This window comes from Aotus nancymaae, unplaced genomic scaffold, assembly GCF_030222135.1.
Source record: "Aotus nancymaae isolate 86718 unplaced genomic scaffold, 86718_ANA_hifiasm-v0.15.2.pri h1tg000028l, whole genome shotgun sequence".
NCBI classification, from domain to species: Eukaryota; Metazoa; Chordata; class Mammalia; order Primates; family Aotidae; genus Aotus; species Aotus nancymaae.
This window is the reverse complement of record NW_026988441.1, coordinates 11,049,020-11,064,660: the sequence shown is the minus strand read 5'-3', so window position 1 is coordinate 11,064,660 and position 15,641 is coordinate 11,049,020. Positions and strand designations below refer to the sequence as shown.

The 15,641-nt window shown below is 52.0% G+C and overlaps 2 protein-coding genes across 5 annotated transcripts; one reads left to right on the top strand and one right to left on the bottom strand.

The window, feature by feature from the left end:
• Window positions 1-40: 40 nt before the first annotated feature.
• Window positions 41-15,580, bottom strand: IRGQ (immunity related GTPase Q). The gene is given in 7 exon segments (XM_012437976.3): window positions 41-1,054; window positions 1,056-1,383; window positions 3,292-3,823; window positions 4,667-4,727; window positions 5,234-6,882; window positions 7,276-14,551; window positions 14,729-15,580. Coding segments are annotated over 5 exon segments (2,025 nt in total). The 5' UTR covers window positions 5,324-6,882; window positions 7,276-14,551; window positions 14,729-15,580.
• On the top strand, window positions 4,928-9,704 carry ZNF576 (zinc finger protein 576). Of its 4 annotated transcripts, none has more exons than XM_012437981.3 (3): window positions 4,928-5,097; window positions 5,561-5,660; window positions 7,527-9,704. In XM_012437981.3, the coding sequence occupies exons 2-3, from the start codon at window positions 5,576-5,578 to the stop codon at window positions 7,952-7,954; spliced, it is 513 nt and encodes a 170-aa protein (XP_012293404.1). In that variant the 5' UTR covers window positions 4,928-5,097; window positions 5,561-5,575; the 3' UTR covers window positions 7,955-9,704. The 4 variants fall into 4 exon arrangements, with proteins under 4 accessions (XP_012293404.1, XP_012293402.1, XP_012293401.1 ...); XM_012437979.3 differs by having other exon boundaries at window positions 5,072-5,219; window positions 5,564-5,660; XM_012437978.2 differs by having other exon boundaries at window positions 5,072-5,219.
• Window positions 15,581-15,641: the final 61 nt, after the last annotated feature.

Here is a 15,641-nt window from a genome sequence, read left to right as displayed (position 1 = left end):
TGAGGTGAAACTTGGGGGAGCCCGGCCCCCATCCCACCCCTCACTGTGCAGACTCAGGGCGTGCCAGCACGGCCTCGGCATCAGCCCGCATCTCATCGAGCGCCTGCAGCAGGACGCCATGAGCCGCGCGGTAGCCCAGGCCACCTGTCGCCGCTGCGCCACCAGCAGGCCACAGGAAGGAGAGCGCGCCCAGTGCTGCGCCCCCAGCAGTGCCCTCACCTGCCCACGCGCCCAGCCTTGCTTCCACCTCAGCGCGCGTCACCGGGCCTGGGAAATGAGCACGTGCTGCCAGCTCCCCAGGAGCCAGGCCCAGGGCGCGCTCCCGTCGAGCCAGCGCCGCGGGTTCCAGACCCAGGCCCCGTCGCCATTCGGCCAGCTGACCCCGCAAAAGCGCTACGTCGCATGCCCAGCCCAGTCCTGGGAGTGGTGCTGCCGCCGCCGCCAGGCTAGCCAGCAGAGCTGGCCTCCACGCCCCGGCCCGTAGTGCCGCAGCTTTGGTTCGGGCGGCGCTGGGAGACGCTGGTGGCAGCGCCAGCAGCAGCGCCCCTGCCTGGGCTGGGGGAAGCGCTCGCCGCAGCCATTCGCACAGCCCTGGCAGTCCGCCAGGCCGTAGGGGGAACACTGGCGGCGGTGCCTCCTCCAGCACCTCCCAAGTCTCGTCCTCTGGGCTTAACGCGGCGGCCCGCTCTGAGTCCCCACCGCCCGATTTCTTCATGCCGACAACCTGCTGCAAACCCTCGCTGCCAGCTTTCCCAGAACCTTCCCCACTGCCTGCTTTCTGCAATCCAGCGCTATATTTCTCCCTTCCCTTACTGAGTGCATTCTCCAATCCCCCTCCGCCTGCGTTCTTTAAGCTCTCGCTGCTGGGTTTCTCCATCTTGCCTTCTCCCACACACTCCGGATCCTCACCCTCGCCGTCTGTGCGCACGCAGACGAGAGGCGCATCTGGTAGCACCAAGGCCTGGACCTGGGCCCAGTCCTTCTCAGTGGGGGCCCCAGGGGTGACGAGGATGAGGGCGTCGTAGTGCGAAAGGTGGGAGGTGTCAGCGGGGGGGGGTGGCAGTGCCCGTGGGGTCCAGAGGCACAGTCCAGAGCACCACATTCGGGCGCTCTGGGGCCGGGAAGGGAGTGGGTCCCATAGGCACCGAAGCAGGAGCAGCACCTGGGTCGCCAGGATCCAATCCAAGCAGCGTGTCCAGCACAAGGCCCACGTCAGCCTTGCCGACCACGGCCAGGTCTAGCCGTGCACTGCCCAGGCGCTCCAGGCCTGAGCGTACCCACGACAGAGCAGCCTCCAGGCCACCGGTCTCAAAGGCCTCGCGCACAGCCTCCAGCTCTGCTGCACCTAGCACCTCGAAACCATCCTGGGCCGGTGGCAGGAGCCTGCGGAGACAAGAAGGGACAGGGTCAACGGTAGAAGAGAGGCTGGGTGACAAGGACTGGGCTATGATGACAATGGCAGAGCTTTCCGAATAATCTGAGAGTGGGGTAGCGGTGGGAAAGGGAGGGGCCTAACTGATTGCACAGCAAATAGAAACCAGATGGGGAGGGGCCATGATGATATGGGAGGGGCTTAAAGCAATAATGGAGTCTTGATGATCGGATGGGTGGGCTTAAGGTCAGATTTCCCACCCTAGCCTAAAATGGGGATTGGGCTAAGACTTCTATGGAATACAGTATTTGGGGGTGGGGCTTTTCCAAGGGTCAGCTGTGCTGGGCGGGACAAAGCTCAAAGAGGGTGGGGCCTGGAACAAAGAATCGCAAATGTGTCTGTCTCAGCACTATTTGATACAAAGTCCCCAAAGGCACTCTTTTCAGAGGTTGGGCCTAAGGAGGGTAAATGAAGGGTGAAATCTTATCTACTAGTTCTTACTAAGGGGGGGAGTGGCTAAGGTAGTCACCCAAGCAGGTGAGGCTAAGGAAAAAAGATGAGTGTGTACTGGAACAAGGAACTGCCTCTCTCTGAATCTCATTTTATTTTATTTATTTATTTATTTATTTTAAGACGGGGTTTCACCATGTTGGTCAGGCTGGTCTTGAACTCCTGACCTCAGGTGATCCGCCCGCCTTGGCCTCCAAAGAGCTTGGATTACAGTCATGAGCCACCACGCCCAGCCTGAATCTCATTTTAAAGTCTGAAAATGAGGAGGCTGGCAGGTGGGAGAGCCAATTCAGGAGGTAGCCAGCAAGTGGGCACAGAAACGAGAGGAAGCTGGAGAAAGGAGGTGGATGAGGATGCCCCCAAATAATAATGTTCAATGGCCAGGCGCCGTGGCTCACGCCTGTAATCCCAGCACTTTGGGAGGCCAAGACGGGCGGATCGTGAGGTCAGGAGTTTGAGACCAGGCTGGCCAACATAGTGAAACCCTGTCTCTACTAAAAATATCCAAAAAAAAAAGGAGAAAATAAAAATAACCGGGCGTGGTGACGGCGCCTGCAATCCTAGCTACATGAGAGGCTGAGGCAGAAGAATCGCTGGAACCCGAGAGGCAGAGGTTGCAATGAGCTGAGATCGCATCTTTGCACTCCAGCCCGGGAAACAGTGTAAGATTCTATCTCAAATAAATAAATAAATAAATAAAATATTTAATAATAACACTCATTGCAGGTATGGCTTTAGGGCAACCGAGGTCGCTTGAAAACCAAGCTGATGGTGGAGACGGCTCAAAGATTAGAGTTTTCAGGTAAAATCTTCCAGGGGGCTGGGCACAGTGTCTCATACCTGTAACTCCAGCACTTTGGGAGGTCAAGGCGGGCAGATCACCTTGGTTGGGCCAGGGCCTGGAAAAATGCGCCTCAGAGCCCCAACAGATAAAGTGTTAAGCCCTTCCCTTCTAATCCTAGGGCTTTGGGAAGCCTGGGTGGGAGCATGGCTTGAGGCCAGGAGTTCAAGACCAGCCTGGGGAAGCAGTGAGATCTTATTTTGCAGCCTGTAGTACTGGCTACTCAGGAGGCTGAGGCAGAAGAGTCATTTGAGCCCAGGAGGTGGAGGCCCTCAGTGAGCTAGGATTGTGCCACTGCACTCCAGCCTGTCTCAAAAAAAGGCTGGGTATGGTGGCTCGCGACTGTAATCCTAGCACTTTGGGAGGCTAAGGCGGGAGTATCGCTTAAGGCCAGGAGTTCAAATTCAACCTAGCCAACATAGCGAGATCCTGTCTCTGAAAAAAAAAGAACAATAATAGAGTTAAGCTTTGCCTCAAACTCACTGGGGGAGGGATCTCACGGACCTCAAAAAGGGCCTAGGTGCATAGGGTCTCAACTAAGGGACCCAGCCAGAAAGCCGACACTCACCTCCTCAGCGCTTCTGCCTGGCTCTGCAGTGCCACCCGGAGGCGCTCTAGCTCCTCACAGCCGTTAGAGCTGCCGCAGTTCGCCGGTAGCACGAACAGATCCGCAGCTCCTAACCCAGCGCTGTTCAGCAGAGCTGCAGTCTGATCACGGGCCTGGGTGGCATTCTGTGAATCCCCAGGACGGAGGTTCCGCACAGCCAGTAGCGGCGTCCCTCCGGCCAGGGCGGCCCGCGCTGCCTCTCCCAGGGCTGGGGCCAAGGGTTCGCCGTTCCCCTCGGGTCCGGGCAGCACCAGTACCAGCACGTTGGCTTCCGCCGCCCAGGGCCCCGGCGCTGCGGGTGGGCAGCTCAGCTCACCCAGAAAAAGGCCTGGGCCCGCAGCTTTCAGGCTGGGGACCCCGGAGTCCGTCCGTCCCTCGGGGGCCTCGAGTGTCTCCACATCCTTGTCGCACAGCGCTGCGATCAGCGCAGACTTTCCCAAGCCCGGAGGCCCGAGGAATAAGGCGGTCACGTCACCCTGCGGCGGAGGCATGGCTGGAAAGCAACGGGTGGAGAAGACCCGGGTCAGGGAACACCTGGCCTTTTTCTTTCCTAGCCGCTCCACCTGGAACCCTGGACTCAATCCTCCACTCTGTCCCCTTCGATTCTTGAGCGTCACTCTCCAGGACCTAAAAAATCCAGAGCCCAGATGCTATTCCCCCGGGATCCCAGGTGTCCTGTCTGTCCACCCTCTTTCTAGATGGAAACGTTTCCCTTTCTGCTTCAAAAACTCAAAAATCAGGCGCGGTGGCTCATGCCTGTAATCCCAGTGCTTTGGGAGGCCGAGGCGGGAGGATCGCTTGAGGCCAGGAATTCGAGACCAGCCTGAGTAACATGTGGGACTCGCTGGTAGAGTCCCTGTCCCTGTAAAAAATAAAATTTAGCCGGGAGTGGTGGCGCGCGCCTGTAGTCCCAGCTACTTGGAAGGCTACGGTGGGGGGTTCGCTTGAGCTCAGGACTTGGAGGTTGCAGTGGGCCATGATCGCACCACCGCACTCCAGCCCGGGCGACAAAGCAAGGCCCTCTCTCAAAAATAAATAAATAAAACCTCAGAAATCTGGCTTCCAGTCCCTCCTCCCTCGGACACCCTGTTGGTTTTATCCTCCCCCCTCCGCCTTCCAAATCACCAACCGAGCAGAGCCGACCCACGGGAGAGTGCAGTCGGTGGAGGTGGGTCAGTCGCTGAGAAGCTCGTCCCTGGGCCGCGGCGGACGGAGGCCGAAGAGGCCAGAACGCCGTGATTTAGAGATGCCGGGACGCGTCCCAGTGGCTTTAACCTGACGTCACTCCCTCAACAAAGGGGGTGTGTCTTGGAAGCGAGAATGCAGAGAACCAGACCTTCGCAGCGCCTGCGCAGAACGGCCAAAGTGCGCACGCCCCTCTTCCGCGGCCTCAGGACCTAGAACAATGAGGGAGTCAACGCGCCTGCGCGCCACGAGCGCATACTCATTCAGGCGCAAAAAGCTTAGGTATATACGGCACAGGGGGCTGTAACGTCATCATAACGCGCCCTAGTGCAGAGAAGGACCCCTTCCGTTATGTTCAGCACCGGGCTGGGGCGACTGTACTACTGCCGGATGGCAAATCCGGGCTCTCGGCTCCGAGAGACTCACGTGGCGAAAGGGTGCGGAAACCACGGAGGACCCTGAGACTGAGTGGGCCCTATCCCACTTCTCTCTGGGTGGCGGCGCTGTGGCGAGAGACTGACAGGCGCAGCGAAAGGCAGCCCTCTGCTGTACGGAGGAAAACAGGCCTGGGAGCAGGAACCTGTAGGCAGCGCTTGAGGGTAGCGGGATAGTAGCTGCAAGCGCGCGTGGGAGGCGGGGGCTCTGGGCGGAACAAAAATCACAGGATGTCAGAGGATGTTTCCCGGGAAGAACTGGGATAAAGGGTGGGTATCACTACCTGCCCCAAGACACTTGAGACCGGGATGACGCTGGTGTCAAAGATAAAGGCTCCCACGCTGAGTTCAGTGAGTTTGATGCAGCAGGTCATAGGTCACACCAGTGAGAAGACTCTCGGGGAGTCCCAAACCCAGGAAGTCCAGTCTTTTGGGAGATTTGAAGCTTCTCTTAACAAGAACTCCACCAATTAGTTCAAGGAGAGAGTATGTCGTGAGGGTCAAAGGCAAGCAAGGAGAGCCTCTGGCGATGTCAAAGGTCATAGACTTAGGGTGCCCTCTGCTGGTAACAGATGAACAGCTTCACTCATGCACACTCCTCTCTTGACTAGAAGGGTCCCAGCACCATGGAGGACCCGAACCCTGCAGAGAACATGGAGCAGCAGGATTCACCCAAGGACAGAAGTCCCCAGAGCCCAGGAGGCAACATCTGTGAGTACACATGGCTGGCTGGCTAGAGGAGGGTGGGTGCAGGAGCTGACGCTAAGATCTCTGGCACTTGTGTCCAAGGCGCCAGAGTTTCGCCTGTCGAGAAGGTGCTGTAATGGCCCCTAAGCTGCTCTAGAAGGAAGTGCCTCTCCTCAAACCTGCTTTTGTGGCCAGAGTACTTACCCTCCTCTGGCCGCATAAGCAAGATTGCGATGCTTATGCATTCAGAGGGATAAGGTGGCTTCCTGGAGAGGCTTGAGTTAGAGATGTGGCTAAGAATAGTTTTACTGGGAGAGAAGCCCCAAGATCCTAGTTCTGACTCTGCCCTAGACTTTCAGTGTAACTTGGGCCTTGGTTTCCCTGTCTGTCAAAAGAGGCTGGCACTACCCACCTCACAGGGTGGTTATGGGATTAACTGCAGCAAAGGGGACACCTGGGTGTTAATGATGGTAGCCAGTTTGATATGTAATAGCAATACCTCCTGCTCAATGTTTTATTATGTGCTACGTGCATTTATTCTTATGAATGATTTTAACATTCATTATCTCATTCAGTCCTTCTAATAGGCCCTTTAAACCAGGAACTGAGGCAGAGAAAGGTATTTCTAACAAGAGCTGTAGTCTCAATGTCCTTGAGCCAGAGACTACCAGGAACACACCAGCAGTTGAACACGTTGGGTTTATTGCTCAGTGCAATGAAGAACACACACCATGGGAGAACTATGGGGTGACTCATAAGTGTTAAAAACGACATAGGATTTGGGCTTGTGGGTGGTGGTTTTGGAAAAGGTTCCAGCAAAAGTGTTGTTTGGCTCTGGATTGGATGCCACCAGGAAGCAGGGACAATTCTATGATTGGCTATTTTAATAAATCTTATGCATAAGGAGGAAGGAAGAAGGTGAGCCTCAAGTTCTGACTGATAAAGCAGCAGCAGACATTCTCATTAGTCCAGATAGGAGGAAGTTTGGTCATTTGTCTGCTTGGACAGCATTCATATTTTGTCTGTGTTCAGATGTTATGATGATGTAGTCTTGTCTTGATTCATTCTTGTCACAGCGTGGCCTTGGCTGTCCTTGATGTTCTGTGAAATTATTTATGTTCAACAGAACACCAAAGTCTAGCTGTGAGTACCACGGCCGATCCTGGATGTCGAGCTGCATTTGTCTGTATCATTAGTCACCACTGCAAACGACTATATAGCAATTCAGTTATTCCTTCCAGTGGTCCTATGGAGTAGATACTGTTATTAGCGCATTTTCCAGATAAGGAAACTGGTATAATTGTGTCTAGGAAGTGGTGGAGCAGTCTGGCTCCAAATGTTGGGCTGTAATCACCATATCCCTCTATTGGGCCGGCTGACTCTGGGCTCCACCATTTTCTTTCCTAGCCTCATGACTATGGGCAGCTTGCCTAACCTCTTTTTTTGGGAGGCAGAGGGGAGATTGAGTCTCACTCTGTCGCTTAGGCTGGAGTGCAGTGGCATGATGTCAGCTGACTGCAGCATCTGCCTCCTAAGTTCAAGCAATTCTCCTGCCTCAGCCTCCTGAGTAGCTGAGACTACAGGTGAACACCGCCATGCCCAGCTAATTTTTTGTATTTTAGTAGAGACAGGGTTTTACCCTGTTGCCGAGGCTGGTCTTGAACTCCTGAGCTCAGGTAATCCACCCACATCAGCCTCCTAATCTCTTTGAATCTCAGTTTGTTCATCCATAAAATGGGTCCAAGAACAGTTCTCCTGTGTGTTGTCCAGCATTAGCACAGAACCTAGCACATAACACACTCAATGTTAATTGCTGGTGTGATTCTGGGGCTCAGGAGAGGTCCTGGAGACTCCCGCTGGCCTCCCCTGACCTCTTCCCACATCCCTCAGGCCACCTGGGGGCCCCGAAGTGCACCCGCTGCCTCATCACCTTCGCAGATTCCAAGTTCCAGGAGCGTCACATGAAGCGGGAACACCCAGCGGATTTCGTGGCCCAGAAGCTGCAGGGGGTCCTCTTCATCTGTTTCACCTGCGCCCGCTCCTTCCCCTCTTCCAAAGCCCTGATCACCCACCAGCGCAGCCACGGTCCAGCCGCCAAGCCCACCCAACCGGTTGCAACCATTACTGCCCAACCCACCTTCCCTTGTCCTGACTGTGGCAAGACCTTTGGGCAGGCTGCTTCTCTGAGGCGGCACCGCCAGATGCATGAGGCCCGAGCCCCTCCTGGCACCTTCGCCTGCACAGAGTGTGGTCAGGACTTTGCTCAGGAAGCAGGGCTGCATCAACACTACATTCGGCATGCCCGGGGGGAGCTCTGAGTGCAGCTTAAGCCTCTCCATGGTGACAGGTGGCGTTGTGGCCCATGACACCCACCCATGATATGGGGTGCAGGAACTCTGGGGGCCCTAAGGGATTTGCTTCCCTCCCCTGGGAGGGCAGATTGCTCTTAATAAAGAGGACTCAGAAGATTCTCATTTAGAGCTTCAGTCTTTGGAGGACACAGGGCCTTCAGGAGACGGTGAAATCAGACAATAACAGGAAGAGAGTACGGGAGAGAAATGATTTGCGTCTCCCTAACTCCCAGTTAAACGCTTAGCTGTGATTGTGCCATCACCCTTCATTCTTCCCAGATGGATACCATGGGCTGTGGGAGCAAACTGCCCTGGACCTTTGCCTGAATGAGGGCAGGGAAGGTAAGGTGTTGCTGGCCTGTAGTGCCACTGGATGAGTTCTAGATGTGGGGCAACTTGGGCCTTTGGTGAGGGGGCAGCAAAGTTGGGAGCTGGACCCCAGTTGAGTGGGGGTGGAAATTTGAGTCCTTGAGTCTCTTCCCACCCCCTGCCAGCCCTCCTCATTCAGAGGGGCCATGGCACTGGATGGCACTGGTCCCCCGATAATTTATGCCTTGTTTAAATAATTTTGGATATCATTCTAGTCATGAAATATTTTTTCATATGTGTAGGTGAAATGGTATGAATAAGCTAACGGGAATAGTATCTAAAAACAAAACATCCATATTAAAATGTCTAAACCGGGAGTTCTGGCTTTTGAGTGGGAATTTCCAGAGAACATAAGGGTGTGGGCAGGTGGGAGAACTCAGGGCAGAGTTGGCCTCGCCTTGTGGGGAAACTGATTTGGAATCAAACAGAGATGCCTTCTGTTTCAGGTTTTATTTGGCCAACACTGGGAGATTTCTCATTAAGATCCTATTTTCAGCTCTCTTGAAAGGCCCAACCCAGGCTGACATTGTCAGCAGGGGCAGGGCAGAAGCTACAATAGGCTGGAGCAAGCAGTGGGTGTCACCCTCAACTGGAGATGAGTCCCACCAGGCCAGTATTACCCCTTTAGTTACCTGCCCTGCACCTGCAGACAATGGTCAATGCCCTGAATATAACACTCGTGACTCTGTTTATGTGAAGGGATGTTTTTAAAGCCCACAGGTGAGGTGGATGTGGTAGACTGATCACTATCAGTTTTTAGCTAGGCACACGGTAGCTGAAAGACTACATTTCCCAGATTCCTTTGCAGCTAGATGTGGCCATGTGACTGAGTTCTTGCTAAATTCCTGGGTAGAATGCTCAAGCTTAAGAAGGGTGGCCAGGTGCGGTGGCTTATGCCTGTAATCCTAACACTTTTGGAGGCCAAGGCGGGTGGATCACCTGAGGTCAAGAGTCCGAACCCCGTCTTTACTAAACTACAAAAATTAGCCAGTCGTGGTGGCACAGGTCTGTAATCCCAGCTACTTGGGAGGCTGAGGCAGGAGAATTGCTTGAACATGGGAGACAGAGGTTGCAGTGACCCAAGATTGTGTCACTGAACTTCAGCCTGGGTGACACAGCAAGACTCCATTTAAAAAAGAAAAAAGAAAGGAACATACCTTTTTTCCACCTTCCTAACTAATACAGACATGGTATCCAGCCATCTCGGAACATAAGGACAAGAGCAACATGTGGGATGGCAGAGCAACAAGATAGCAGGAGCCTGGGTCTCTGGTCAATTTCATGGAAAACTACCATACCAGCCCACTTTCATATTGCTATCTAAGAAATAAACTTCTATCTTATTTAAGCCACCATTATTTTGGTTCTCTGTCACATGCAACAAGACAGGGGGTCTGCAAACTATTGCCAACTCTAGCCTGCTGCCTGGTTTTGCAAATAAAATTTTATTGTAGCCAGGCATGGTGGCGCATGCCTGTGGTCCCAGCTACTCGGGAGGCTGAGGCAGGAGAATTGCTTGAACCCGGGAATCAGAGGTTGCAGTGAGCCGAGGTCATGCCACTGCACACCAGCCTGGGCGACAAGTGAGACTCAGTCTCAAAAAAAATTCATTGGAACACAGTTTTATACTCACTACTTATGTATTGTTGATGACTGCTTTTGCCAAGAACAGCAGATATGAGTAGTTGCAACAGAGATCCTTATGGCCTACAAAACTTAAAATAGTTACCATCTAGCCCTTTACAGAAGTTTGCCTACCCCGGTCTAAGTAATAAGACATTCAACCTACTCTGAGTCTGGAAAAGCAGGAATTTCCATCCTGGGAAACACCACCTTACTAGGTAGGTAGGTAGGTAGGTAGAGGGTGTGTGTGCGTTTTGGGGCAGGGCTACCCTGGATCTCTTTGCTGCGGTCATTTATGGGGAGACTGGTTGGAGTTAGTAGACCATCACTTTTTTTCAAAATACCAACTTCATGAAAAGCCAGATACTTCCTCTGGCTCCTGGTGAATGCTCAGAAGTTTCACACTACCCCCACAGTGGTTCCCCTAAACCCAAAGCTAAGGATCTAATCCCACATGCTCTCCCGAGATAGCAACCTGCCCAAGTACACCCGGGCTTCCTGTTCTCTCCAGACATCACAGATTCTCTAAATAGCATCACTGATGACTTCCACATCTTTATCTGCAGACTAAACCCCAGACATAAGATATAACCACTTGAATAACAAATGGAGATCTCAAAGTGGGTCAGCATGACTCCTGCAGCCCGACCTGCACCACCTATGCCATCATGTCAGTAAACTGTGCGCTCTTACTTTTAAACTTTTTTCTTTGAGTCTCGCTCTGTCTCCCAGGCTGGAGTGCAGTGGCTTGATCTTGGCTCAATGAAGCCTCCATCTCCTGGGCTCAAGCAATTCTGCAACCCCAGCCTCCTGAGTAGCTGGAATTACAGGTGTGCGCCACTATAACCAGCTAATTTTTATATTTTTAGTAGAGACAGGGTTTCACTATGTTGCTCAGGCTGGTCTCAAACTCCAGGACTCCAGGGATCCACCCTGGGTCTCCCAAAGTGCTGGGTTTGTACCGCACCTGGCCTCCCTTTTTTTTTTTTTTTTTGAGACAGGGTCTCACTGTGTCACCCAGCATGGAGTGCAGTGGCAAGATCAAGGCTCTCTGCAGCCTTGACCTCCTCAGGCTCAGATGATCCTCCCACCTCTGCTTCCCGCCCTGTAGCTGTGACTGCAGGTGTGCACCACCATGCCTGGCTAATTTTTTTGTAGAGATGGGGTTTTGCCATGTCCAGGCTGGTCTTGAACTCCTGGGCTCAAACAATCTGCCCACCTTGGTCTCCCAAAGTGCTGGGATTACAGGTGTGAGCCACCGTGCCCGGCTGACTTTCAGCCTCCTAACACCTGTGTAACTACTGCCTGTATTAAATCCTCTTTGGGGAATGCCTGGCCTGGTTCCAAATCCTGAAGGGTGCTGGCTGAATGACCCAACTCCTGATTCCTAGTGTCTCTCGTGATCCTTAGGAATATTTGCCAATGGATGGAAATTCTCTATACCTGTCCTTAGAAATCCTGTCTTATGGCAGAAGATGGGATGGGGTGCTGCTCCAGGAAATAAAACCCATGATCATGCTTATCTTTGTGCTGTGGTTGAATGTATGTGTCCCCCCAATATTCATATGTTGGGAACCTAGGAGACGGTTAAGTCATGAGCGCTCTGCCCTCATGAACAAGATAAGTGCCCTTACAAAAGGACCCGAGGGAAGTAGGTAGGCCTTCTCCCCTTCCATCTCTCCTACCATCTGAGGACACAGCGTTCATCCCTTTTTGTCACCTTCCACTATGTAAGGCCGCAGCAAGAAGGCACCAACTTGGAAGCAGAAGCTGATCTCAAACAAACTCTGGGCCTCCAGTGATCTCAAACTCCAGGCCAAATTAGATCAGACACCAAATCTGCTGGTTCCCTGACCTGGGACTTCCCAGTCTCCAGTACCATGAGAATTAAACCTTTGTTCTTTATGAATTATCCAGTCTCAGGTATTTTGTTACAGCTGCACAAATGCACTGTGTTGTTTTAATGAGCCCGGAATTTCTGCTGATGATTCTGAGGTTCTATGACATGAAGCTATAGTGGTTAGGAAAGTCTCAGTTCAGAGTGGATCAATGTCAGGTTTGGAGATTCTGGGATGAGAAGTGTGGGTTTTGAAAAATGCTTTGGTCTGAAATCCTGTAATGGGTGCCAAAGATGCAAATGCTGGCCAAGCACGGTGGTTCACACCTGTAATACCAGCCCTTTGGGAGGCTGAGGCAGGAGGATCATTTGACATCAGGAGTTCAAGACCAGCCTGGCCAACATAGTGAAAGCCATCTCTACCAAAAAACACAAAATTTAGCAGGGGTGGTGGCACGCACCACGGTCTCAGCTACTCAGGAGGCTGAGGCACAAGAATTGTTTCAACTCGGGAGGCAGAGGCTGCAGTGAGCCGAGATCACACCACTGCACTAAAGTCTGGGCAACAGAGCGAGACTGCATCTAAAAACAAACAACATTAAAAAAAAAAAAAAAAAGCAAATGCTTTTCTGGGCCAAGCAGGCAGGGTGTGGGGTGTACAGATGTGAGACAGTGGCAGCTGGGCACATGAGAGTGAATGCCTCCCCTACAGAAAGTGACTCCTACTCAGCTCCAACAAACTACTGCCCCAATGGGATGGGGGTTCAGCGAAACAGATCTCACAATTTTCAAAAGTCCAGAAACTTCCATTTTTTAAATGTGAAATTACCCATTTTTCAACAACGGTAACCAGTGTTTAAAAAACTCAATAGCTTTGTAGAGACCAGATACACTCTGTAATGTAATGTAATGGTGGCTGTGGGTGCCAGACTGTTATTTCTAATGTGTGACTTAGCAGCTAAGAGTGGATGGGCCTGCATCCATTTGTCTGGGTAAAAACCAGGGCTCTGCTGCTTACTGGCTGTGTGGCCTCTAGCAGGTAAGTCAACCTCTCTGTGCCTCTGTTGTAGCTGGGTTTTTTTTTGGGACAGAGTCTCGCTGTACCGCCCAGGATGGAGTACAGTGGTGTGATCTTGGCTCACTGCAAAAATCTGCCTCCCAGGTACGAGTGATTCACCTCCCAAGTAGCTGGGACAACAGGTACACGCCACCACACCTGGCTAAATTTTTGTATTTTTGGTAGAGATGGGGTTTTGCCATGTTGGCCAGGCTGGTCTTGAACTCCTGACCTCAGGCAATCCCCGTGCCTTGGCCTCCCAAAGTGCTGGGATTACAGGCATTGAGTTACTGTGCCTGGCCTGTCATAGCAGTTATAAAAGAGTCATAAAAGTAGCCTCTAAGGATTATTATGAGCACTCCAATTATTAAGAGGACTCAGACTTGGAGAGAATGCCAAAGTCAGTATATGGCCCCTATGGGCTGGTTCTCTGGTGCTCTCTGACCTCATCTTCTACCTGTCTTCCCCTGCCTTTCTCAGTTCCAGCCTAGTGGCCCCGTGTCCTCTTCCGAAACACCCCAAGTGGACTCCCACCTCAGGCCATTGCACTTACTGTCCCCACAGACAGCCACAAGGCTCACTCCTGCCCCTCTCTAGGTCTCTTCTCTATGTCACTTCAGTGAAGCCTTCCCTGAACACCCTACTTAAAATTGCAACCTTCAAACACACACAAGCTTCCTACCCTGTTCCTTTTTCTCCATAGCACTTATGACTATCTTACATTCCATATATTTTGTATATTAAATACATGATTACTGTCTTCCCCATTATAACCTCCACGAAGGCAGGGAGTTTTTGTTCATCGCGTTCACTGCTGTATTCCCAGCTCCCAGAGCAGTGCCTGCCATCTCATAGGTGCTCAATAAATCACTGTTGGGAGAATGAGTCAAAAACAGTCCCTAACTTGTAAGGATCTGATGTGACTGTCCACATAAAGCACTGAGCCCAGGGCCTGGTCCACCATGAGCACTGACTTAATGATGGCCATTACGGTCATTCAGGTTCTGTTCTTGAAGGTTCTTAGTTTCCAAGCTTCTATGAGTTAACACATGTAAAGCGCCTTAGAACAGTGCTGGTTGCCCAGTAAATGCTCAGTAAATGATAGCTATTATTATAATTAGGCTTCTATTTTCCAAGCAGCGTTGGTGCCAAGCTTCTGTGAATTATGAATTAGTACTTCCCATCTCACAGCCCAAGCCCAAGCCCAAGTTTTGGCAAGGCTGTAAGGAGCTGGTCCTCTGCTACCCTTTGACCTCATCCCCACAGCTCTGGCCTCCTTGACAGGCTCCTGCCTCCTCCAGCCTGGAGTGCTCTTCCCCATTGATGTACGTGGCTCTCCACCCACTTCAGATCTGTCACCTTTCCAGGAAGGACCTACACTCTAAAATTGCAACCACCTTCCAGAACAGATCTCCCTTCAGTGCTTTTAAAAAATTTTTTGTTGGGACAAATTCTTGCCATCATCCAGGCTGGACTGCATTGAGTACAGTGGCACAATCACAGCTCACTGCAGCCTCAGCCTCCAAGGCTCAAGCAATCCTCCTCCCTCAGCTTCCGGAATAGCTGGGACCACAGACATGCACCACCACACCCAGCTAATTTAATTTTTTTTTATAGATGGGGTCTCACCATGTTGCCCAGGCTGGTCTTCAACTCCTGGCCTCAAGAATCTTCCCACCTCAGCCTCCCCAAGTGCTGGAATTACAGGCATGAGCCACTGTGCCTGGCCTCCCTTCAGTCCTTTTTTTTTTTTTTTTTTTTGAGACAGGGTCTCACGGTTGCCCAGGCTGGAGTGCAGTGGCAGGATCATGGCCCACTGCAGCCTTAACTTCTCAGGCTCAAGCAGTCCTCCCACCTAAGCCTCCCTAGTAGCTGGGACTACAGCCATGCACCATCATAAGCCCAGCTAATTTTTTGTATTTTGTAGAGATGGAGTTTTGGCATGCTGCCCAGGCTGGTCTGGAACTCCTGGGCTCGAGCGATCCGCCCACCTCAGTGCTAGGATTTCAGGAGTGAGCCGCCACGCCAGGCCTCCTTTCAGTTCTTTACTGTTCTCACAGCATTTATCAGCACCCAGCATATGCTGTATCTACTTGTTTATGTCTGTCTTTACCAGCAGCCTCTCCCCACTCCCCTGTAAGCTCCATGAGGACAAGGATTTTTGCTTTATTCACTGGTGCATTCCCAATGCTTAGCACACAGCAGGTACTCAAAAATATTTGTTAAATGAATTAATGGATCACAATCCCTATCTCACAGGGTTATTCTGAGAAGCTGATAATCTCATGCAAATTAAGTGCAGCACTCTATAAGTGCTGGGAAAATGGCAGCTGTAATTATCATTAAGGTTCTATTTTTATAAGTTCCTAGATGCACCATTTCTATGAGTCAATATATATAAAGCCCTTGGACTGGCACCAGACACCCAGGAAGCGCTGAGGAAGCGTAGCTGTGATTATAATTAAAGTCCTCTTTGTGGAAGTTCCTAGGCGATGTGGCAGAAAGCCCTCGCTGTCCTCCATGAACCGTTTTCTGCTTTCTGGGCGCTTGGCTACACTGCTTCTCCCAGGTTTTTTTTTTTGCAGTTAGCTGTGGCCACGTATCTAATTTCTCAGCAAAGGCGTATCAATGGAAGCAGTGTGTGCCCCTGGCAGGCCAGGGCTCGTAAGACAACACGTGCACCTCACCAGGCTCCCTGTCCTTTTCTGCCAGCAGGACCCAGGACATGGCCACCCAGTCTGGACCATGGGGGAGACAACAGGCTTAAG

Excerpts from the sequence above, each read along its gene's own strand:
- ZNF576 (XM_012437981.3), top strand. The coding sequence starts at position 5,576 with ATGGAGGACCCGAACCCTGCAGAGAACATGGAGCAGCAGGATTCACCC. Across the intron at positions 5,661-7,526 it reads GAGCCCAGGAGGCAACATCT|GCCACCTGGGGGCCCCGAAG; the intron begins GTGAGTACACAT and ends CACATCCCTCAG.